Source organism: Pyxicephalus adspersus, chromosome 3 (assembly GCF_032062135.1).
Source record: "Pyxicephalus adspersus chromosome 3, UCB_Pads_2.0, whole genome shotgun sequence".
Classification (NCBI taxonomy): domain Eukaryota; kingdom Metazoa; phylum Chordata; class Amphibia; order Anura; family Pyxicephalidae; genus Pyxicephalus; species Pyxicephalus adspersus.
In genome coordinates, this window is record NC_092860.1 from 43,733,744 (window position 1) to 43,760,805 (window position 27,062).

General features: G+C 35.6%; 1 protein-coding gene across 3 annotated transcripts in view; it reads right to left on the minus strand.

The window, feature by feature from the left end:
- The window catches only part of ADAMTSL1 (ADAMTS like 1), a 429,836-nt gene that overhangs the window by 18,413 nt on the left and 384,361 nt on the right, over nt 1–27,062 (minus strand). For all 3 annotated transcript variants that reach the window (XM_072404398.1, XM_072404399.1, XM_072404401.1), the window contains 7 exons: nt 23,205–23,384; nt 22,709–22,862; nt 20,494–21,616; nt 19,426–19,553; nt 17,515–17,643; nt 11,125–11,304; nt 10,807–10,941 (listed from right to left, as the gene is read on the minus strand). In XM_072404398.1, the coding sequence (XP_072260499.1) occupies nt 10,807–10,941; nt 11,125–11,304; nt 17,515–17,643; nt 19,426–19,553; nt 20,494–21,616; nt 22,709–22,862; nt 23,205–23,384 (2,029 nt within the window). The remainder of the gene's footprint in view (nt 1–10,806; nt 10,942–11,124; nt 11,305–17,514; nt 17,644–19,425; nt 19,554–20,493; nt 21,617–22,708; nt 22,863–23,204; nt 23,385–27,062) is intronic.

Below are 27,062 nucleotides of genomic sequence, written 5' to 3' on the forward strand. Positions count from 1 at the left end.
CATGCTTAAAGGTTTTGTGGTTGTTGTTTAGAAAGTAATGTGGTTGCATCAGGATAAGCTAATAGAAAACATATTAGTGCATTAGGTAAAGCTATGTTAAGTATTGATTACAATGGACAGGCTGGTAGTACCATGCCAAATTCAGAGGCTGCTAAGAAACCTCCTTCCATTAGGCACAAATATCACATTCCTGGCTATATGTTTTCTTGCTTTGTGATATATAGAAATGTATGTACAAGCATCGTTATATATATCGTACAGAAGTGCTTACAGCCTGTAACTAAGCTTGCTCTAAAAAGGAGGGGATACAAGTACAGATTTTTACTAAAAGTATACCTGTGCTACAAGGAACAGAATCCAGATTTTCAGTGGAAGAATCTTTGACTAATTAGTCTTCTGTCAAAGTGCACAGATATGTAGTTTATAACTTGATTTTGTGTTTTTCAAATATGTGTGGACCAAACTGTTTTTCAAATGACAACTAGTTAACTCAACTGAACTCAATCCCTCTTTAAGAAGTTACATTTCTGAAGAAAGAGTTAAAGCAGACCACAATTATTCAGCATCCCAGCTAAGAGGCTATTTGCGTACATAGAAGAAGCGCAACATGTGGTTCTTAGTAAAATGCTCTGTACACAAAGTGCACAATAATCCACTTGACCTGTGTGCTCACTTCTCCATGGGATAAACTTGTCAGGATACTGATGATTCTCATATGCATTACTCATCCACAAAAGACCATCAGTTCGATGGATTGTTTGAATACACAAACCAGACACAACTAAAAAAGAACAGCAGAAAAAGGAAACCAACGGTACCTTCTAAGTATCTATTCAGGGGTTATTTGAGAAATAAATTTTAGCAAAGAGGGTAACCATGATGCACATGCCTGAACCTTATTATTAGCTGAAATGTGGTACTTTGATGTGACCTACCAGAAATAGTAATGTATTAGTAATCTGCTCAGAGGAATACAAGTATCATGATAGCTCATGATGGATAAAACATAAATCTGATCAGGTGAATCTTATTCATGGTTCTTATAGAATTCAGGTTTTATCAGTTGCAATATCTTTAGTTCTTGTTATTTATTGCTTCTGTTTTGGATATCATTGAAGTAATCAACAACATAGTTTTTTATTACTTGGAATAGAATCCTGTATATATATTAGGCTTCAACTGAGTCTCTAGAGGCCCATGTCAATTTCTATTTACACAATATTTAGTTATAGAGCCTGAAGTAGAGTCCCAAACATATTTGAATGGCATTATTTGCAAAAATGTATATTGTTGTAATCAGGTACTACCTGAAGCAATGAGCCTGATCTTATAAAGCTCACCAAGGCTGGAGAGAATACACTTTCATCAGTGAAGCTGGTGATCCAGCAAACCTGGAATGGATCTGGTCCAGGATTCAAAACATTTGTTAGCAAACAGCAAATTACTTTGAAGAAATCTATTCCAGGTTTGCTGGATCACTCAGCTTCACTAATTAAAGTGTATCCTCTCCATCCTTGGAGAGCTTTAATAAATCAGGCCCATTATGTCTACACATAAATATGTGCACCTGGTATAATTGAAGTTATTGCAGAACAATGTACAGTCAATAATGTTAAAAAAAAACTTTCAGCTGTGCCATATTTGCTAACAAAGTTGCAAAGGAGGTAGATGTGTACAAACAAATTTCAGCATTCACCAAGTGCTTCATCTCTTTAGTATAATGTTGTCTTAAGGCAGTGGGCATACTAGGTAAAATGCTACAATCTACACCTTACATTTCAACCAAAATATTTTGGGAAGAACTTCTATCTGGTTTTATGAATATGTCTGTGTCCGTGTTAGAGAGATTTTCACTCATTTGCTATCCTGATGAACACATGGGAAATAAGATTTACCGCCATAAACAGCAATGAACATAGTTTCCAACTTTTCCACACCATACTGCAGAGGTGTTTTAAATGCGTGGTCCTGGCTGCAGAATTTCTGCCTCAGAGACCACACAGAAAGTGATAGGAAATGTCCCAAGTGGGGACACCAAGAACACTAAAAATTTGACACATTATAACAATATTATACTATATACTATAACACTATTATAATATAAAAATGTGTTTTTGCTGGATCTGAGCTTTAACTAATTACTGCAGCCTTATTTTGATTTCTGATGCTGGCTTTAGGGCAGTGTAGTTGAAGTCAAGCAGTTTCACTGTAAGTGACATCATCATTCTACAGCAATCATGGAGGAAACACTACTCAAAGTTCCCCTAGAGCAGAATAAGGCAAGGAAAAGTGTGTCTAATTGAATTATTTTCCAATAATCTACAATGAAGTCCTGACTACATTAGTTAGTATAGTAACTTTAAACTTCACAGTGCATCGGTTTTAATTTGCATTTTAAACTAGTCTTTAATGAACAGGGATTTCTGGCACCACAAATATACAGAACATTTAATTAATATGGGTCAGAGGGGGAAATTCAATCTACTCTGCAGCAGCCAACTTAACTACGCTCATCCAGAAACACACATTGGCTTACACAGGAATGTTTGGCTTTGTGTATATTGGAAAGTTATGAATTACCACTGCTAAAGTATTGTGATTTTAAACAATAAACTTAAACTAATTCAATATATAACTGAGCTCTACAAACAGCACATCGACAACATGAAATGATTCAATATCAGTGATTTTTTTCCCCAAAAAACTTTCTTTCCAAACACATTCTCGAGGAAGAACTCAAATCATTTTAGTCAAGCCCGGCCTGTCATGTTTTTAATTATTTTGCCACAAGCCTTTTATTAAACAAGAATGCAAAGTCCTTAGGGATCAAAGACTATAAAATATCAATATGTATATGATGAACTACAGTGGAGTATTTCAATCTGAATTTTATTAATATAAGAACAAATTGATACCTAGCATAAGTCAGATCTTTTTTTTTTTCTTGAAAATGTTTTATAGCTGTAATTTTTGCCTAGGGAAGGCACCACAATGTCCTGCCAGCTATCAGTCTACTTTTGGCTTGCTAGCCTACAAAAGTCCTTTCTTTGTTAAGTAATATGTCTAACTGCAAAAAAATAAATCTTATGGATAAAGGTATTTAGAGATATAAAGATAAATGTCAACCTGTGTGAAGAACAATTTGGATTAGGCTCGTTTGTTTCCATTAGAACTATTTGTATGGTTCACAAAGAATGGTCCAAAAAATGGAAAAAACATCCAGTGAGTAGAAGTTCTCTGGGCAAAAAAGGTTTGTTGATGACCAAAATGGTTCAAACTGATAGAAAGACAACTATAACTCAAATAACCACTTGTTACAACCATGGTATACAGGAGGGCATCTATGAATGTACAGAATGTTGAACCTTAACCTCCCTGCCAGTATTATTAATAAGTATTTTTAAATGTAAAAGCAGTACATTTAAAAATATTTAGTATTTTAAATTTCCCGCCTCCCAGCCGAATGGACCCACCCCCCAGCCTCAAGCTTGCACGCAGATGCGCGACTGGCATCTGCGTCCCCTGGCCTCCCATACCCAACGTTTACACGCAGGGGACACAGATGCCGACCGGGCATGGCCAGGTTACACAGATGCTGGGCATCGCTGGAGGAGGGCACGGGCACCACTCAGGTAAACTTTTTAAACTTCCAGGCAGTTCTACCCCTACTGTGGCTCCGGGTTACTGCTTTTGGTACTGGAAATTAACCCCGAGCCACACTTGGGATTACTGCTAGGGAGGTTAAAGTAGATGTGATACAGAAAATGGACACACTGGGTGCATTCTTGTCAGCTAAGAACAGGCATCTGAGGCTACAAATGGAAAGGGTTCACCAAAATTGGACAACAGAGGAGTCTCAATTTCTGATGTGACATTTGGATGGTAGGGTCAGAATTTGGCATCAACAACATGAAAGCATTTTTCCTGCACTGTACCAAGGATTTAGGCTGGTTGTGGTGGAACAATGGTGTGAGGGAATTTTTTTGACATACTATGAGCTCCTTAGTACCAATTAAGCATAATTTAAAAGCGGCAGTCAACCTTAGTAATGTTGCTGACCATGTCTATCTCCTTATGACCGTGGTGTAACCATCTTCTGATCGCTACTTCAGAATAATGTGTCATATCACAAAGCTCAGGTTATCTCAAATTGGTTTCATGAACAGGATAATGAGTTTCCTTTACTCGAATGACCAACACTGTTCACATCATGGTCAAGAGGGGGTCCAATGGCTAAGCAATTAGGCTATGTTAAGACCGATGCATTTCATCACCCAAAGCCTTGGGTACTAATATTATGAATAGGAAGGGTTAAATCTTTTTGTTTACAGGTGTTTGCTTGTGGTGCTGTTGTGGTGCATTTCTTGTGACACTAGATGTAGCATCTCAGAGCATTCTGCTGCTCCAACCCACTTCCTCTTAACCTCTCCACAATGTGCCAGAAAAACTCTCCACAGCCACACCTCAACACCTTAAGAAAAAAATGTAACTCTACTCCTGGGTGCCAAGTGGTTATTTGGCAAGGTTAACCACAATGTCTTGCAATGTCAGTCTGAACATTGCCTTAGGCAGTTAGGCTTCTTTTACTGTGGTGCACTGTGCCTAACAAAGTGTGCAATATGCAAGAACATTAGACATTGCACAGAAAATAATGATGATGCCTGATTTATTAACCTCCCTGGTGGTATTCCCGAGTGTGGCTCTGGGTGGATTTCCCATAAAGTGGTAACCCTGAGTCACACTCAGGGTGGAATTGCCAGGGAGTTTAAAACTCCTACCTGGTTTCCACGTTCCAGCGGGGTCCTCCAGCGTTGTCCACGGTGCCCTCCATCGATGCCCGGCATCGCAAGGCTACACAAACACTGTCCGGCATCTGTGTCCCCGGTGTGTAAACGTTGGTAAAGCAGATGCTGTTCACGAGTGCGTGGCTGGGAGGTGGGACCATGGAGATGGTAGGCGAGACGGGCGTGAAATTTAAAATAATGACGATTTTTTAATTTACTGCTTTTACATTTAGAAATCCTCAATAATCATACCGCCAGGGAGGTTAAAGCTATCCAAGGCTGGAGAAGACACACTTTCATCAGTCAACCTGGGTGATTCAGCAAACCTGGAATAGATCTGGTGCAGGATTGAAAACATTTGCTAACATATGGGTTTTTAAGCAATCCATTCCAGGCCCTGGACTAGTTTTCGTAATGTTGAACACATTTTACAGCCTGTCCAAGCTGCATCTTCAGTTCAGACTTCAGGTTAGAACATCACACTTAAAATTAAAACTCCTAGAATAATGTTTGCAGCCCAGTGAAAATAGCACCCCCTTTACTTGTAAAGGCACCCGGAGACAGGGAGTAAGGGAATAAATGTAACACACAATATTACTGCTTCCTTTTTTTGTTGTTGTTATGCATGTCATATAATTTCAGGCCACAGAGTGCCAATTTTATACTTTTCTCTCAGCAATAGACCCACAAAAAAAAGCCAGTTGAAATGTGTCAGCAGCATCACCAGAATTTTGGAAGAACACCCGAACATTTTGGTCATAGTGGTTTGCAGAGACAGAAGTAACTGGATTTTACAATGGGACCCGTTTATTACTAACAGTGGGAAAACAAACATCAATAAATATCATAATAATTGCCTTTAAAACAATAACAGTCACAAAAGTACAATCCATACTCTAAGTGAAATGCAGAAGTTCTGCCCCATCACCCAGGCCAGTATCCCTATAGGATTAATAATCACTTAAAAGGCAGACGACCCTTCCATTGCAACATGCAGACATACATAAACATGCACGGATTTAAAGATGTGTGCAAGAAATCAGATATGAAAAGACTCTTTTTCTTCAGGAAAAAATGTATGCTACATTTACCATATTGTCAGGAGGATAGTAATACACATAATAAGGTTAAAATATTTTAAAACAGATTTCAAAGTATGAGGTTCGTGTCCAAGACAAATATTATACAGGACATTCAGTCAAAAGCTAGCTTGATATATAACTGTTTCTTCAAATATGGTTTGCTCACTGTAGAAGGGGTTGAATTCTGATCAAATGCCAAAGTGAAAGGCAACACTAAAGATGTGTTATTTTTATCAGCAGGTATCATCTTAATTTCTCTTCTGATTTGCTCACATTGGAATTCTATATTATTACTTGCTTGCACAAATTTTCCATGTCGGTCACTCAAAAGACTCTGAATGTGTTAATCTCTTTATAAGGCAGATGAAGAAATGCTAATTCATTATAAAGACTTGTCTAACTTTCTAACCAATGTACTATGTAACCAATGTAACCAATTTCTAAGTAATGTTCACTCAGGAGAAAAACAGAAGTATAGTTGTAACTCTGGGCAGATAAAAACAAAATATACAAATGAATGCAGCTCTATACTCATTAATAAATGATTAAAGGTATTTTTAATACAAGTATTGCCAGAATTTAAACTGGAATCAACCTCTCGTCTTGCCTGTAAACCAAGGCTGGGGCACAGGAGAAAAAAACAGCAAAAAGGGCCAGTTACTTTATGGACTGACATGAATCATGGTGATTGGAGGAGAAAGTTGAATGACAGGGAGATAAGGTCGTCACTGTTCTGCTTCTCCTATAACTGTCCAATAACAGGCTGGGCCAGACCAAGGCCAATTTGGGCTTAGAGGAAAGGAATTAAATAATGTGAGCCATTACAGTGAGCATATTTAGCAAGGACTGAAAGTAAATATTGCAACACAAGCTGGTTTTGTTTGTTTATATTTTAATGAGCTGATCATTTTTATAGTGGTATTTTATGGAGTGCTTCTTTAAGGTTAAACCATACTATGTAAGATTTCTGATACTGCTTCACTGTGATAACAAAAAGGGGCAAACAACAAATACTCTTTTTTTATATTAATAATTAAATAAAGGAGAAAAGGAAAGAAAAAGTCCTAAGCAAATAATTCAAACCTTGAAAGCATTAATCTCATTGTTGCCTGAAAATTATGCTGAAAAATACACACAAGATCATTCTGGATGACAAGCAGGTCCAAAAACAAGGAAGACTGAGTGCTGGGGGCTTATGTTGTATATTATGACCAAGTTATCCCTTAATGCGGACACATATAAACCTCTTCTGTTTAATCCATTTGAGATACTGCAATTGATATAGAATAAATCTACTTGTATGTTTCATAAACATTTACGGGCAGAGCTGAGATCTGTACAATTCTCCATTGTTTGCATAACATTTTGTCCCAGTTACTTTATATTAGTATTTATTGCACCGAGGAACGTGTCTCTATCTTTCTACTTTATTATAGATCTCTGTACGTTTTGGCTGCCTCTCAACATTTACTTCAGTTCTCCATTTGAACCTGTTGATGTGCCGAGATTTATGGTCCTAACAGTAAACTAATCTACTGGATATTGTATTTTTTCTAGCGGAGTACCTTGGAGCTACTTGGCACCTATGCATGGAATAAGCTGTGTTTGATTCGTACTGGCATGTCACTGCCTATGACCTGATATCATGACATCATTGTACCTCTGAACAGTTACACTAAACTGCATTATTAGTTAAAGGTAAATTCTTTACATGAAAGCTCCTAATCCAACTGTAATGAAAGTGAAAATCACCAAATAAATAAAACATAATTTACTCAATTTAAAAGTAAAATACACAATGAGTAAATGTCAATCATCTCTGTATAACAGATACTTAATACAAAATTATGCAAAGTTAGAATAGTAGTAAATTATTAATATGTATACAGCACAATCATCCAAAACTCAACTCTTTACCACACGATGTATGCAAATTAAATAACAACAAGCAGCTCTTATATTTTTTGGAAATCATTAACACCTAGAGATTTAACATAAGGAAGTTACTATAGCATGTACAGCTGAGGACCACAGGAGGGATATACTTTACCCAAGCTTCACATGCATTAAATGTTCCAAATATTCTTGCTTATATTACTGTTACTCAATATTCTCTAAAGTGTTTCTTTACAAAGGCTATCCCCCTATAGCAAAAGGTCACATTCCAGTTTTACTGGTGTGCAGAGTTAATATTCACTAAATGTGGTGAACATTTATTCATTTACAAATAGTAGATTGTATGTATATCTGGTAATAAAACACTATGTAAAGCATATGAAACATGAATAAGATGCAGGTGGTTTGTTGTAATAAGGGGACAGTAATTATAACGCTAGAACGCTGGGAGAAAAAGAGTAAAAAAAAAAAAAACAGAATAAAATGGAGCACTGGCGGTGGGGGTAATGGGTTGTAAGAAGGGATAAGGAAGGCAGGTAGAAAAGTGAGAAAAAAGAGAGTTAGAGGGAAGGAGGGAGGGGAAACGAGAATTGGAAGGAAATGTGGTAGGGAGGAAAGGAGGGAAAGAAAGAAAATTAGGTATAGAGAAAGTAAGAAAGGAAGAGCCTCTGCTGAGAATCAAGCTACAAGGTGGACAGATGGAGGAAGAGATGAGGTAGAGAGAGAAGTAGGTAGAAAGAGAGTGGAGGAAAGAAGGTAAAGAGAGAAGGTGGGAGGGAGGGAGGGTTAGGAGGAGAAAAAATAGGAAGGTAGGAAAGGGGGAGAAAAAAAGGAAGCAAGATACTCTGCTTAAATTGCGAGGTTAATAACAAGACATTAAGGTATGTTTTTTACAGAGCAAAAAATTATTACTCCAGTCCCCTTGGACTTAATTATTCTAAACAGCTCCAAAATATCTATATGCACTACTACCAATTAAAAAAAAAGAAATGTAGCTACAGGTATTTATCATTACAACATGCCAAAAATGTTCCTTTTCTGTGCCTTCCTTCTTCCTTACTTCTCTCTGTCCATTCCATATTTCCTCTCTCCTACCCTTTATCTCTCACTTTCTCTTCCTCTACTACATTCATTTGCAAAGTATAAAAAACCAAAAGCATAAATGGCATAAAATGTCTTTGCAAAATAGCCAACAGATTTTAGTTACACCAAAAAGATGGGAGAAAATCACACGGTGTTACTGGCATGCCACCATTAACATGGGTACGTAGGAATGTTGGGGTGTGTGCTTCTTGGCATACCATATCTGGTAGTAAATACGTTGTTTGATTTCATGTCTGTGCACATCTCTGTGAGATTAAAAAAGTATGCAGGTGCATTGATACAACAGTGTATTTGCATTTTTCTTTAGCGAATCAGGTCATATATGTCAAAGTTTATTTACTATTGGAATCATAGTGCTGTAGAGTTGTAAGGTTACCTTGAGATTTCCAGCTATTTCAGCTATCTGTGGTGATTTAATTATATTATAATAACACATATCACTAGAAACCTTTACTCAGGTCACCACTATACGGGTTGAGATAGAAATCTACTTAATAGATATTCTATGGAAATGTTCCAATGGAGATGTGTGTTGTTAGATCCAGATTTTTCATCACAATAAATACATTAATAAAAAACAGTCCCACATTAACAGTTGGGGAGATATCTGCACCCTGAACAAGGTACGTGAACACAGGGCATATTGTCAGGGCTTACTTGATGGGGACTTCGTATGAGGGCACTAGGGCACCTATTGGCCCCATGGAGTTTAGAAGTGGCTTCTAAAATCAGAAGTTATGCTCCAAACCAGTAGAATTGCTGGTAATTATTGGACATTTATTACATATCCTAGGTGCAAGTATGCATCTCTGGCTCCTACAATTTAAAATCAGGTCCTAGCAGTAGACACTTTTACCATAAATAATAAATACCCTGGGACAGCGATACATCTTCAGTGGAATTCACAAGGGAAAAGTTGGATAATTTAGAATCTCTCTATGATTAATGGAACCTTTACTACAAAAATAAACTTTAAGGAGTGTCCCACTGGCATATTCTACGAAAGAGAGGTGCAAGCTGATATGAAATCCTGCTGATATTAAGCTGCATGCTGAAAAGGCATGAGAAACTGACACAGATGTCAGCCTCTTGGAAAAATAATAATAGTGCAGAAACACAATAAGCTAAAGAAAAACATACAAAGTTATTTTCTTTTAAAATGGCAGCAAAATAAATCATCAAACTCTACAGGAATCTTTATACTTTTCTTTGGTAGGCATTTTTTTAACTATAAAGTCTGACACTAAAATTAGTCTGTATTTCAAGCAGACAGACCCAGGATTGGCATTAAAGGACATTTTTAGAAGCATATTACAAGGCATATTGAAACCCAAATGTAAAGGCTTATTGTACAAAGGCATTACATATGTATATCTGATACTTGTGAATGATTACCAGAAGTACCCAATAGCTGCATGTTAAGCTTTGGGATTAATTGCAACTTTTCAAATAATCAGGTCATATCAAATCATTGACGTATATCTTGTTTATTTTATAGTATTTGATATTGCTTAAACTTAATATACTAATGTATTGTTTAAAGTAATTGTAAACCCAGTGACTAAAACATTAAATAAAAAATAACGTTTTAATGTTATTTTAAAATAAATTTTGTTTCCAACGACAGTCATCTGACGTCTATCTGACGTCTGTATGGGGCTTTTTCTGGTATTGGTGATTACATTCTGTCTCTGAATCCCAATTGCTTTGCCATCATAAGGAACATCGGCCACATTGAGTAATGATATGAGGCCACAAATGGAGAGAGTGTTTGTAGACAGAATGTTGCAGTAATAAATTCTATAAACAAGTATGGATACTTGTTTAATTTGCCTTGTTTGTTAAATTGCTTCTGCATTTCATCACTGATTTTATTGTGTATGTATTTGCTTATGGGGGCTTTTACATTTTGATAACATATACGTAATTTAACAACTTACCTATCAATGCTGTTTCTCCAGTGTTCACTGTTAAACTGTTTCCAATAAAAGATGCAAGCACAGAAGGCGATCCAGGTCCAAGTTCAGCAAAAAGCATCAACAGTCGCTCTACTCCAAACAGTTCCAGCGCAGGCTCTGCAAGAATTGGAACCATACAAAATACATAACCGATCTGTGTCCACACAACCTCATTACTCTTATGAACAATACTGCTTGAATAAATAAATCTGCATACCTAAAACATTGTTAATTTGTTTTAGAATGCAGCACACATTCTTGCCACTTTATTGGAAAAATTATACATTAAATTGTATATACCTATAACTTGAAGCTGGGTTGATTCTGATACCTCCCCATGTATGTTAGCTGCTGTGCATGTGTATAATCCTTGATCAGAATATGTTATATTTGCCAGAAACAAAGATGCATCACTGTGGTGGGGCACGTAGTGTAATCTGCTTTTATTTCTGTACCAAGTCACATCAGCCTCAGGCAGACCTGCAGAAACAAAATTTACATTAAAACAACATTACTGTACAATATTAAAAAACCTTTTTGTTTTCAAACAATATTTTTTAGAGCAAGTTATGATGTGTTCTCATATTAAGCAAATAAAAGAAGTGAAGGGAAGTGCTTTCCTAAGAGGTGTCTGGCACGTACTGGAATAGAATTCATTCAAGTATGACATTTTGGAGCCAAGTTTTGTGTAAGAAACTAATAAAAAGGCAGAGATGTTTTCCTGTTAACCTAGATTTGTTGATCATTTTGATATGCAACATTTTTACTGAAATAATCTCTGCTTATGCACGTTGTCCTTGTTTACCCAGACTTAAAGTTAACTTACCTTGTTTCCCCAGACTTAAAAGTTAATTTATCTGCCATTTTAATTTTTACAAAGTTCAAACTGAGAATAAACATCATAATAGGCCTGCTATTATCATTTTTAGTCAAAAAACCATCCCCCACTTTGTTACTACAGGTTGGAGTTCCTTGACTTGAGGGCTAAATGTCACCAATCCTGGCCCCCTCTATTGATAGGGTAATGACATATGGTGTGATCGGGGCTTAAAGTCGAGAAAACTCACAGTAACAAACTAAAAATGCCATAGAAAGCCACTCAAGGGAGGGTTAGATGGATAACTAAGGTAATAAATATCTTGTAAGAAATGCAAAATCAATAACACTAATGGGGCCTTGGGGCCCCCTTCAGAATGGGGCAGGGATGCAATGGAAAGCAAAATAAAGATTGTTACAGAGTCAGTCAAAATGGATGAGAAGAGAACTATGAAAACATTGTATGTGGACATGTATGACCAAAAGGCAAAGAAGGCTGCTGGAGGCCTGGAGAAGTGGTAAAGGACTAAGGTATGGATGTCCTTGCATTGCCCATTTGTTGCCTAAGTATTGTCCCAAATGCCTGTATGTTGCTTGTGTATTGTATGAAGAGTATTCTTTTTTGACCATGTTTTGATTGTCTGTTTATTGCCTGAATGTTCAACCACAATTACCAATTTGTTCTCCATGTACTAACTAGATTAACTACTTATGTGTTATCCACATATTGTCATGATTGCTTGCATTTATTGTTAACTTTTGGTAAGATGTTCTATGTCATTGGTATTTACAACATACGGTCATCATTGGCAATGTGCTATCCACATTTGGGCACAACTGCCACTGTATCTTTGAGGGTATGCATGGTTGCCACCCAAACTAGACAATAACATTGTCTTTTGTGTTTATCTCCATTACATGCCAGGGGGGATATGAGTTTACTCAGTAAGGTTGTTTGTGTTTTGGTAAGTTCACTAAAAATTAACAGGGACACAATATTTTTTAGCAAAATTGAGACATATCTTGTTTATTTGCTGAAAATATTCATTTAAAACAATAAATTATTGCAGCTACTACATTCGGACTAGTGGGCAATCTAGTATATTTTTGGGTTAAGTATATCTTTTAAGGCAAACAGGAAAATAAGATCATGTACCTTAAATCAAAAGTTACAAGTAAATATGTATCACCAATGTGATAAACAATAGATCACATTTGCATTCATTTTTTTGTGCATTCAAAACGCGATGATTTCTAATTGGCTAACATTACACTTTTTATATTTATTTATTTCAAGCCAAATAAATACATTTCCCAAATGTTAGCATGTTTTTAAAATTAAAAAGACAGAGACAAATGCAATCACAGAAAAATTTGGAAGAACATTGTTTAAGTCTCGATTAAAAGCCTGTAAACCTATAAAGAATGTACTAAAGAATATTTACATACACATACCAGCTTGTAATTACTATTTAATAGCTCCTTTAACTTTTGACTTTTATATCATTATTAGCAAATCATGACTAGCTAACAATAGGCTTATTGTGTAGATTTCTAACTCTTTGAATACAGCCAGGTTTTATATGCTTTATTTGTTTTGATGCAGAGAGCTACAGATTTTATCTCCCACACAATCACCACTAGGTGGCAAAAGAGTATTGTTATGTCTGATTTTATAGAAAAAAGTTGTGCTAACTTTTCCCAGTGGAGCTTTTCACGTTTAATTAATCATTAGTATTTATATTTACATTTCACTTACCAAATATACTTGAAAGACTAATTCCAACCATTTTTTTTAGTTTTGTATGGAGTGAAAGGACTTAGAATTTCTGTTTGGTTTTAATTTCTGTTTGTGATCATTGTAATATCAGGACATTAAATGAGGGGGGGCAGAATGACACAAATAGTAGGAACAATCAGAAGCCCCCCCCCCCCCCGTATCACTCTGAAAAAGGTGTTTCTTTCTGTTTTTTGTTTCTGAAAGCTTTCTCTCCTTTTCAACAACTCCCAGTGTGAAGATGGATCCATCTTGCCAATAGGGACACAGATGGAATAGCAGAAAAGCTAACCAATAATGCTGAATCCTAAACCAAATTATTTGGTAAATGCGATTACTAATCTATTAGTATTATTAATTTAGGATGTCCATACATTAAACAATCTGTCTATGTAATCTACTAATAACCATAATATGATGTAAGGTCCTGCTCAATGCTATACTAATTGATTGGCTTGTTTAGTTTTAATTAGTATATTAGGCCATCCATAGTCAATGACTATACAGCTTATTTGTTTGTCTTGTATTCAACAAATATATTGTATATGTTTTGTGCAATCTTTCATGATTAGGTTCAATTCAATTTCCTAATTGGTCAAATATATTTCACAATTTAACCTGCACACTAGAGGTTTACCATCAATCTTCTGACTTATGTGACCACATCTTTTTTTAAGACTGTGTACAGTTGCTGCACTATTGTGTAAGTGCATCATTAAGGTACTACCAAACCCAGACTGGCAATCCTTAAAATCCTGACATTTCTCAGAAGCAATAAAGATTCTTGGGATATATGTGGTCCTCTTTAAACAGTGTGATTGGCATTATTATGCTAATTTCACATTGTATATGATTTGATTACACTTTTGAATTACCAGTCCACAGTAGATACAAAACATATTTGCTCATTTAGGGGTTACATAACTAGTATCTGTGTGGGCCAGTGTTCCTAAAACACCAGATCTGCTTTTTATTCTCATTCTGGCAATGTATACTAAACATCATTCTATATCAAATAAATAATGTGTGTAAAGTTTTGCATTCTGGATTGAATTTATCTTGATTTATACATAATTTAAAGGCAACCTAAAATGTTATAAATATAATCCAATGTCAGAGAAAACTATATTATAAAATACACATACAAACATCCCAAGGGCCTTCTGTCCTTGTATGGAATGCACATTAATGTTATCTCCAAAGACCATAATGCACCAAGTGTCATCATTTTTTCACTAATGTAATCTTCTGCCACAGCTTATCAAAGCCTGTCAACAGACAGCCCATTCCTAAGTCTCCTGGCAATGGTGGCGGGAGCCAAATGTCATATTTACATTGCACAGCTCATCCTTCATTTTCATAGTTACAGTGTGCTGTCTAAGTTGCTCATCCAGTAAACATTCACATCTCTTCCTATGCAGTAAGGGGCCTGAGAGTTGTCACAATCCTCTCTCTGAGATCTGGCATCTTTGTGATAAGAAGGGTATCAATACTTTTTTATTCTGTTTTAACACACCATAGCTACATAGGTCATTTCACTTAGACAAGATTATACTAATAATTTATGAGATCCATTTGGCAGCAATGACTATGGGAAGCAATTTCCCACAGACAAGTATCATGTTATCATGATATTATACTTATATAAACCAACCTTTAGAATACACAAACCATGATTTGCAAGCAATACATTGAGTCTTAAGTGTCATGGAGATTTAACTTCAGATCTGTATTTCTTTTTTTCTGTCTAACTATGCAATAGAGAAGCAATAGATACTTTGGAAGGTTTAAAATCTATGAGAAAGGGAGAAGAAAATATCCGATTATCTATAAATACTTATACTATGCACATATCTGCTGCCAATGATGGTGAAAGATTCAGAGTAATAGCTATGATTACTGCTTGAATAAATAAAATGACAGGACTGGAACACACACATGAAATATCTCCCATTCTAAAAGACATTTTATGTCTGCTTTTTTGTTTAAATATATGTATATATGTATATATATTGCATAGAGAATTATGGCAGTAATAAAGATTTTATTAATATTAAACAGGATTAATATAGCGCCAACATATTACGCAGAGCTGTACATTAAATATGGTTTGCAAATGACAGACGAATACAGACAGTGACACTGGACTCAGGACAAACTTGCCATTAATTGTGATGTTTTTCTCTTAAAGCTAAATTGTATCAACAGAACATGTGATAGCCAAACCGTATACATACAAATGCCTGTTTTAGGGTCTTCTGTCTCTGATAGTGCCTGAAAATTTACCTCCCTCTCACACGTCCAAGCCACAAGACTCAATTTAAGTCATATGCTTCTAAAAACACAGTGGAGTCTCAGGACTAGGAACAGAGGGCCAACTGCTTTTTAGATCTCTCTGATTTTTCTGTGTAAGCAAGAACTTTTTCCTGTAAATGCAGCACAAGTGCCCATACAATGTCATCAAGGAAGTACAAGTCATCATCTTTTCTGCCATTTCATATGCAAAATATGTGCAAAGAAGAACACATGAAACATAGCTACTAGATTGTAAGCTCTTCGGGGCAGGGTCATTTGCATGCATCATTTAATGTACAGCGCTGCGCAATATGTTGGCGCTCTATATATTCTGTTTATTAATCATAATAATAATAATAATAATAATAGTCTACTTCTACACTCCTGGAGGAGAGAAAAAAGAGGACAGAGAAATGATTTTTAATATCATCTCCTTCTGAACATTTTCTCTTCATACAGTTTTTCTATTTAAAAGATAATATATAATCCTTTCTACAAAGACTTCATATGTTTAATTCCATAAGCATATTTATCCTTCCTTAAATAGACATTACCAGTTCTGAGAGACACAGTTGCATAATGCATTAATCTACTGTATCCTTTGGTTATTTGTTTATAGTTCCAGAAGAAGAATGTGTGACAATGAGAAATACAAAGTAATGAGGTTTTGTAGTATACTGAGTGAATTATGGCTGGGAGATTCCCACAGACCTCTCTTCTGGGAATCATCACATCAGACCATAAAGACAGACTTGTTTACTTGCAGCGTCCTGTACTAGCCGTGTGGGGTTTGATTTGTTTTTAAACAGTCTATAAGGCCTTCCACACTCTAACACTTAAAATGCCCAAAACAGAAAATAATGAGACACTGACAACGGAAAAAGTAATACTGATGAACATATATGAGAAAGGACCTTAAATTTGCATTTGTAATCCAATATACAGATGCATTATACTGAAACTGGATTTGATTTCTTTTTTTTATTCGTATGATAATAAATGAATGAAATAATAAATAAATGAAATAAACCAAGCACCTAAAATATGGGTTTGCAGGATAACAAAAAGCTTTTTGGATAAGTTTCAATATACTTGGTATAATTTTCTGAAGCGATGACCAATACATGAGTAAAGGGGAAAAGGGGCAACCGTGCAAGTATGATCCTTTTACTGAAGCACTACACTATATTAGCTACCTTTAAGTCCAAACTTCTGACAGAAACTTACTTTTCAGAAAAGTTTTTAGGTTTGAACTTGAATACACAGAGCTGAATGTAAAGGATATACTACCCCTAAGCCCCCCCTCCAAACACACCCAAAGAGTGGAATTCCCACTTTTGATTGACCTAGATTGAGGCGACCAAGGCGTGAGAGACAAATCAATAAAAAATAGTATTTGTATTCATTAGGCATTTTATAGCTGTCACTTTTCCTAGGCCCACTTTTATCATTCATTCTGCAGTGGCTCCAAATTTTCACTTTTAGATGGGACAACCAATGTGAACCAGTAATCAGAAGGGAAAGAGAGAAAATTATGCCTATAATATATGCCTATATTATGTTCAAATATATGTACATACTATGGTGTTTCTATAAATGTAATGTATGGTCCACCCACATTGATTTATTGATTTTTTGGTACATTACAGTGAATCCCTGGTATAAAGCCAAACTTTAGTTCTTTAATACTGGTCTACCGTAAACTTTAGGCAAGCTTTACATCACTACTGCATTATTCATGTGTTCCCCCCTTTCAAACTCACACATTTAACATTTTATAAACACATAAGTTCTAAACTTACCTGCTACTTGACAATGAATTGTTACATTTGTTCCGTCAATAGTTTTCACCACACTGCCAACATCGACGGAGATAAAAGGAGCATCCATATTGATGAGGATATTTCTGTGGGTCTTTATTAAGGGTTTGCCTGGAGACAAGAAAACATCTATTATGGTCACCCTACACCATCAGTTCAAAGACAAGCACCATGAGGTATCCTGTTGAGAGGAAACCTGCTGTTTTTCAGTAAGCTGTTCACATGAGACATGTCATAAAGCATATGTACTAAATAAGAATTGATGCAGAAGACTGCAGGAGAGCAAGCCTGGTTTAAACACTTACCTAAGATCATCACAGGGGATAAGAGGTTATAAAAGTAAGGTCAGATCTGCAATAACTTCTGACATGCATTGTTAATGTCTAATACATACATATAACATGAGCATTATTTCATATTCAATAAATCACATTACAACTAAAAGTTTCAAGGGTACCTAAAGAGAAATTATTAAAAAAATATGAATGAAATACCATCCTAATGGGAGTGCCTTGTTGGCTTAGCTAGCCACTCTCAGTAACGTGAGACCATCCAGGAATAAATATTTGGTACTATTTAGTTCTTTAATCTTTACTCAACTTGACACTCTGCACAGTGACATTATTGGTCACATATGTGATAATAGGTACTTGTTAGGGATTCCCAGTTCCCTACTGGTATCCTGCTCATATGATAACCAACACATGGTTCTGATTCCTTTCTCCAACATGCTGGACTGCTTACGGTACATCCTTGGAGGTAACAAATTTGATTTAACATGTGTAAAATCACAGTAACTATCCCTCATACTACAAACCCACTCAAATTAAAATACTTTCTCCAGATGTTTTGTTTTTTGACCTGTGTTTGAATTAAGAAATGAATAAGGGATACGTGTTTATGTTTTCACTGCATCAGAAGCCTATAATGTTTAGCAATCAGGCATGGGTTAATCTCCCCAGACTCTGGATAATATGACTATATGATCATTGCATTAGAAACAATCTTGCAGTCTGACACTGTAAAACAGATATGTTGACATTTTAATTCTGAACTAGAATTTGTCAACACTAACAACACTAACAACTAAAAGATAGCCAACATTAAAGCTGAACTTCAGGAATACAATTAAACATGCAATAAATAAATGACTGTTTTGCTCTCCAAAAGATGTGTATTTATGTCCATCAATTCTTGAGATTTACACAGCCCTAGCATACAGTGGAAACAGGATAGTGTTGACCACAATTTTTTCTAAAAATAGGCAATTTAGCTTTTGGCCAGCAATTGGACGGGGATAAGGCAGCAGAACACTTAGCTAATTTATTTGCTTACTGTATTCTCTTATCCTAGCTGTAGTAAACCTGTAGTAAGCCTAATTGGTTCCTAGTGCTGACCTAGCCCCTACAGGCTTTGCTATAAAAAATATTCTAGGGCTCACAAAAAGTCAAATTTACAGTAATTTTTAAAAATAATATATTTTTTTTTTATGAATACACCATTGCATTATTGGGTGTTTATTTATATGCATTAAATTCTTTTTTAAATGTTATCAGAAGTGCCAAACACTATTTACGTTAATGTGCAGTTGCTTTAAAGGAAGCCAACTCTTATTTTCAGTTAGGTAAATATCCCAAAAAAAAAAAAAGTAATACTCTGTTCTTGTACAAGCCAATTATGTTACATATACTGTAAAGCATCTGTCTGTTTTATATAGCTGCCATATTTGATTAGGATGATTGGATTAGACAAATGCTAGTAAACATTTTATTTAATGTTACTTAAAAGACTTCCTTTAAATGAAAAATTTAATGAAGTTAATGAAATTAAACCGTCCAGAAGCCTGAAATAGCACAATAAAAATAACAGCACATTTACACTTAGGTTTCATACCTGCTAAAGTAATAGCAATAGACACCGAAGCAGATCCTAAGGAGTTAGTGGCATTACAGGTGTAAAAACCAACATCAGCTTCAACTGGCTCTAATATTTCCAGGGAATCATCTGATTTTAGGAGGATCCTGTTGAAACATACCAATGACCACAAGTTTAAAATTATGTAAATAAATGAGATGCTCTAAAAACATATCACCTTTAATTAGTACTAAGGGTCAGACTATGGACATTCAAACATTAACCATATTCTTAACAAGCAGTAATTAAAGGGTAAAAGCTGCCCTTATTGACTTCTGTAGCTGTAGGTACTGTAAAGTAATTAATCCTCAACATTTGCAAAGGAAGCCTTGTGGTTTTACGTTCTCTTGAAGCTACTTTTCCAGAAGTCAGATGGCAGCCTTGTTTACATAGATAGTTTTTAGAAGTACCTATGTAGACGTTGTATGTAGTGACAAATAATAAAGGGGAGTAGATGCCACTAGAAAAGAAAGGCATAGTAAGCAAAAATGTAAAAGTTCTGTATTTTTCTCTTAGTCTTATTGCAACTCTTGTGAGTCTGAAATCAGGAAAGTTTTACTTATTAGCAGCTTTCTGTTCAGTGTTTAAAAAAAGTTTTCCATGGTTCTGAAGCCCTTACCCCCCCCCCCCCCATTTGGTAGACCCCTACCTTGGTCCTATTCCAAGCCCCTTATCCAACCTACTATGGCATACAATGTTAGAGTGTTTGCACTGGTACTGCCCCTCCCCCCTTGTTTGCTATGTTCTTATATTGTTTCAGAAATGTTTTAAAAACTTTGAAAATGTATCAACACTGGTATATTCAATAATGTTTTCATAACTTACAGCATCTCTTTCTTGTTTATGTCATGTTTATACACTGTTGTACTGAAATTGTACGCTTTTTTCTTTTGTACCAAATACTTTCTTTTCTTAAAAAAAACAGATTGACCCATGAAAAAGTTATCTATAAAAATATGTTTATGCCCAGGCAATATAAAGACTCCACAAATGGAAAAGCTCATAGCAGGTAAATGCTAATATCACTGTCATCTAAATTTTTACTACCTGTTACTGTATTTTACTTCTTCTCCATTTTTTGCCCAGTTAATAACCGGTTTAGGGTTTCCTCCAGCTTCACAATGAAGTAACACACTAAGGGTTCCACTGGCTAGCGCCACTGTCTGTCCAATATGGGTGACCACCTCAGAAGCTGAGAAATGTTGGGCTGCAGAGATCTTTCTGAGAATAACTGGCTTCCTCAGGGAATGGCCTTGGAGATTATTCTGTGGCTCAAGTACTTCTGTTTCCATTGATGATGACCTCCATGAACTCGAAAAGCCAGACACAGGTTTATATAATGAATGCTCTGAGAATCCGGGGCCGATCTGTTTAGGCTCAGGCTTGAAAACTGGAGGTCCGTGGTTTTCTAGACGACTTTTGACTAATTCATGAGCCAGCTGTAACATGAGATGTTTGCTGTTGTCATGAGGTTCACCAGGTTGCTGAGACAACAACCGTATTACGTCTTCTACATGCTTCACATCGGCGACAATAGTATTAGGTACAATATGCTCCACACCATGGTCTTCCTCTGAGGAAATATTCCTCTCAAAAGATTCTTGAGGATCAGTTGGATCCATGTGAAGGTCAGACCAGGGTTTTAGTGCTAGAAGACGTGAAACAATATTATCATAACGGCTACCGGGATCTGTTATTTGAATTTGCTTTTCTGTTTTGCTGCGGTTAAAAAGATTTGAATTTTGTTGCTTTTCTGGGCGATTAAATGAGTCGTTTTTTCTGTGTTTTTTGTCTTCCTCCCTATGTCTAGAAGCCTGAGAAATGATTTTATTGTTCTCTCCAATAAGCTTGATAACAAAATGTTCTTGGCTGGGCCCTGCCATGCATGTGTAGACTCCAGTGTCTGATGGCTTGAGATGATGAATTTTAACATATCCATGTGGTGCCACAGTGACATGTTCTGAGCTGATCAAGTGTTTCCCATCTTTCTCCCATATAATTTGAGGTTTATGAAACCTACGCACAGGACACCTAAGTACAAGAGACGTCTTTGGCAGGAGATAAGCATAGCCTCCAACAACAAATTGGAGCTTCTTCTGCTTTTTGGTTTGTATGTAGATTTTTCTCAGGCCAGATATTTGAGGGTTCATCTTCTGGCCAAGCCAGGGTCCTTAAAAAATAACAAATAACAGTTATGACACATAAATCAAATACAAAAATCATCATTGAGAGACTGGAAAATTCATCTTTATACTTTACCCTTAAAATACCTTATTCATTTATGTGTCAGCTAAAACCACTTCAGCCAGCTTTAACTTTCCAGTCATGTGCAAGCAATGTTTTATTTTTTGTTTTTATATTTAGTTTTTATTTTTGTGGGTACTTTGTGCAAAGTGAATTTTTTTTATATTTACTAAGTAAAAATAACTTTTACATTTACTAAGCTTTACTTTAATTATGGGAACAGACTAAACTAAATCAACATCACTATGTCATTTCAAACCTAATGTCAAACCTGTCACTTACAAATCAAGATAGAATTTGGAAAGCAAAAACTAACCTCTAATATCTCTGGCCAGCAAAGAAGATCATAAACATTAGGTTTACTCCTAATTTATACCCAATGTCCCATATACTGGTATATGCAGTACTTCAATGCCAACAAACAAAGAAGGCTTCTTCCATATAGGCTTATATGGGAGTCATGTCACTGAGAAAATAAAAATATACCTCATAGAAGGATTGTGCTTGGATGAGAAAAGGGATGACCAAGTTGTTATTCCCTTTACATATTCCTACATTTAGCTTCTTTTTCAAAAATGCTGCACCTGATTTGAACTATAGTTGCACCTTTCATTTTCCTGCCCACTGACTGTTGTACAAATCAGTCTATCAGAAGAGTCATTTATGTCAATATTTATGTGCATGGAGAAATTATGCAAACAAGAAAAAAGGAAATTAAACGCAACCCTAACTTCTAAAGAAAAGGAAAGTATAAACTTAGAATATCAATCATGAACACATAACTACAGAAAGCTACTATTGAGATTTGTTCAGGTTCATTAAAAAACATTTTTCTGCTGACATGTTTAACTAGCTCAAAAACATCATTTTGTCCAATGCCTTTGTACCACAACTGGTTAAAATGTAAACATATTGTTATTGTGTTAGTATGGCTAACAAAACCACAATTTTTGTGGAAAATTACCTAAATTAATATGACAGTTATCTAAATAAAACACATAACAGAATCTGCCATTACTTGTGCATGGTATTAGAGAGCAAGGCTGGGTCATCTGGCGAGGCATGGGACCTTGGCATAGAGTGGAGTTCACCACAATATATTCTTCAGTTTTCACTTTCTGTCTACAAACAGCTACTTGGATTTGTGTCCCTTCTCCACACGACACTGAACACTGAAAGACATATAGAGTAAAAAAACAGTACAAATTAATATTACATTAACATAAGCTAATATCCATAAAATAGTGACACTTTTGGATTTTGCAACAAACACATCCAGCTTTCAAAAAGAAAATATATTAGGCCTGATTTATTAAAGTTCTCCAAGGCTGACGAAGGTACACTTTCATCAGTGAAGCTGAGTGATCCAGCAAATCTGGATCACCCAGCTACACTGCTGAAAGTGTATCCTCTCCAGCCTTGGAGAGCTTGAATAAATCGGGCCCATTATGTTCAACATCAAACATGGTTTTAAAGTAGTAAATGCCTTCTGTTTAAATCTGAATGTTACCAACCTGAGACCAATCAGACAGAGACCACTCTGGTGGACAGTCTTCATTGTGACATAACTCCTGTGTATCAGGCTTTGTGGATGAGCAAAATGTTTCTGGGAGTTCCAAGATGCTGCCATCAGAAAGCCTTTGTTTGCAGAGGACCTCCCGATTCTGAACACCCCCACCACATGACTGAGAGCACTGCAGAGCAAAAGCATAGATATATGAAAGGATGCCAAAACACTGCAACTAAAGAACCATTCATGCAACTTCCTGCAGCTTCCTGCAGCTGTTCCTACATAACACACCACGGGTATAATAATATTAATAAAACATTCCAACCTAATAAAATAATGCACACAACTGCCATGAAATAACTACACCTCCATTTTCATTAAAGCATCACGTATTTACAAAGCATATGTATTTTTGCAACCAAGATACATGTTGGCAGAAGAAGGGGGCAGAGTACGAGAGATGACCTCATCTGCTGCCTTATCCTTCATTAACCAGTTACTGTCTGGTGGAGAAACTACCTGTAAATGGAAACTAATAGAAGGAAAAAATAGGTCTCCTGCCCTGCCAGACTGGAATATGATGGGTGGAAGAGTTATGTAAATCATAGGACTGCATGGATAGAAATACCAAGCTTTTAGAAAGTAAAATAACTCCTATATGTATTTTCTATGTGTATTTAGCTGTTTCCGAGAGTTGTGATGGATATTCATGAGAAGTTTTGTTTTCACCAGGATAATCTTTATCTTGGCATATTTATTTTATACAGAATTACAACTCATGGCATTTTAGGATTAAAGTGATACATCTATTATTGCTGCATGGTGCTTTAGCCCAGAAGTGTTGTTAAAATGTACTATTACTGGAGATCCCACGATTTTGGCTAAAATACAATTACAATGCTAGTTTGAGCCAGGGAAAGTATTTTTTATTTTAGCATTTTCTATGCTTGGTTCAAAACTGTGGATGTTTTACAATGAGTAAAACACATAAAGCTTAAGTTTTCTCTCTGTTTTTTTTTAATCACTAATGTATTGACTCATGCCAAGAGAATATAATAAAGTATAGTACTGGTCACCAAAACTCTATAGTCCACGGTAAGAAAAGTATTTTTGAAAAATCAGTTGGATATCATCCAAACTCTCTCTAAAAACAAAGACAAGATAATTTGCCAAGGGAATTTGAGTTTTTAGACTAATTGGTTAGGGATAGACATTTTTTCCATAATTTCAAATATGAAGCATAATGATTGTATTGTAGATGGAAAATCTAATATAGACATGTATTTTCATTGTGCTAACATACGGTGACTCATTAGGTTTTCCATGCCCTAGAGTTAAATCAACACAAAATGTGTTTTTCAGCCTTTATGTTTAGCATTTTAGAAAGTTTTATGACAATAAAGAATGTGGTGAAGTACCAAATGACACTTTGTCCTAAGAAAAAATTGTTCTCTGGAATATTCACTGTTATAAAATGCAAGCAATACCAAACATATTGGTTTACAAAAACTAGCTAGAGGTGAGACTCATCTGCAAACCTCCTTTAAACTACAGGGCAATACTGATCCTCTCATTGGTTATATTAGTGTGAAAGTCTATGTTCATTCTTGTCACAGCAGCAGAAATCAAAGAAACATTTAGGTCTATGTTGCTATACAAGTTTGATCTACCTTCCAAGACCAGCTATTACCACATTTTGATCAGTGGATTGACCACTGTTTTATCTTTAGAGCTGAATTATAGCCAAAATTTCTCCTCTGGTCCATGGGATTTGTCACATCATTCTATCATATAGCAAAATAATTTAAATTATTATTTCACTTTCTGTCTTATATAAATGCACCAACATGAATTGTGCTGCACTCAGTTCTTCCTGCTGTGAGATTTTACTTTAGGAAGATAAGCTTCTGCTTGCCAAGCAAACAAAGGAGGAAGTTTTATGTAACAACTGCTCTGATGGCAAGCTTTTTTATCTTAGATATACAACTCCCCCAGATCATAATATGGCCTAACTATACATAATGGCTGCTACCAGCACTAACTGTACTCTGATATCGGGGGTAATTGACATTATATTGGGACAAAATCTTTATTGTTTGGGCTGGAATGAAAGGTTTAGTAAATGATATTGTTTCTACAGCAAGGCTGTCCATCTCTATTCCTCAAGGGGCATTTTCTGACTCTTTTAAACTATACCTTACTAAAATGTACCACTGTTAGAGAAATGCCAAAAATGCATTTGGCAAACCAGAGCTGTCATAGAGCATTGTTTATGTGAATTTATAACTACAAAACCAATCTTTAGCTGCAGGTATCTAGATAAATATATATTTAACCTGTTTTAATACTACAGATTCATTTATGGTTAGGTTTCACTGATATAAAAAATAATTAAGTTAAATTTGTTAAAGTTCTTAATAATAAGAGACATCTATATAAAGATAGAAGGTACAGAATGCAGTAGAAGACAGAGTTAATGTTTGTATCGTTCTGCTGTAAGTGTTTGGCACTGCTTTTTTCCTTATAAAATCAAGATAAACCCTTTTGCTGGCAATGTTCCAAGACCTGCAATCTTTAAATAAATACAGGTTTAAATTTATAGCGCTTCTTCTTTATCATCTTGAAGCATATAAGCTTTGATTACAATGAATTCATCTGCCAAAAGATAAAAAGTCTTTTAAATGCATCCAGATTCCTCAAGTCCTATTTTTTCTACCCTATATTTTCTCTAAGTGAAAGTTCTTTGGAGTATAAACAAGTAAATATATAATCCTTCACTTATTTATGTGTATTCCTCCATTTAAGTGATGTCTAAAATAGGAGAAGGGATGCTACAAATCAGCATCTGGTAAACAGTTTACAAAGAACTGGAAATGTACATGTGTAAAGAAACAGAACCAGAGATTCATAGAGATATACATCCTTTGATACCTAAAGTGGACCGTAAAATACATTGAAATCTCTGGTTTTACTGCATGGGCCCCCTTCCAAATCACCAACTTTTGGAAGGTATAAAATGCATCTAAAAAGTAAACCACTTCAATTATACTTACCTCATTCACACACCTGCCATCACTGTTCAACCAGTAAATCCCAGTATTCACCATGAATACAAGTGTCCTTTACTGGGAAGGGCAGAAAATGAATCTAAGGAAGCAATAATACATTTTACTTTTTTGGGTGCAATTAACGCTTACCAAGGGTAGGTGATTTAAAAAAGAGGCAGTGTAAGCATACCCTTTATTTTAGTTTAGGTTTGCATTACCCTCTCTTTCAGGACTAACAAAAATTTTAGCACTATACTGTATTTTAGGTCAGTGGGTAAGGGAGTGAGGAACGAAATTAAGGGAAATTTTACAAGTTAGAGGAACTTCGAACACTTTTCTACTCAGAAAAGTTCAGAAGCATTTTCTCAAGATCAATTTCTTACCACCTTCTGAAACTGCAGATTACCTGGCAGTCATTCTAATGACAATCTGAGTCACTACCCTAAAACATGTACGCAGCAAGTTAAGTGCATACTTGTCGAGGTCGATGACTCAAAAAACGTTCAAATCATTAGCCCTGCAAAACAGCCAATTACCTAACATTTTAGTGAGTGGCCTTCATATTATCTTCAGATAACAATAACTTTTATGATTACTAAGTGTAATTAAAAAACAATATACATGTTCAAGAAGTAAAATATTTAAAACAGAGCAGAATATGCCCAATGGGTGACAAGGAAAAGAAAAGTTTCAAACCCAGAAATGAGATGACATGAGAAGAGGTAAAACCTGTGTAATATGGCAGAGGTAATATCCAGTGCGCAATATACATTCCTTAGAAAGTAGTATCCAAAGGAAACCAATCCAAATAGACA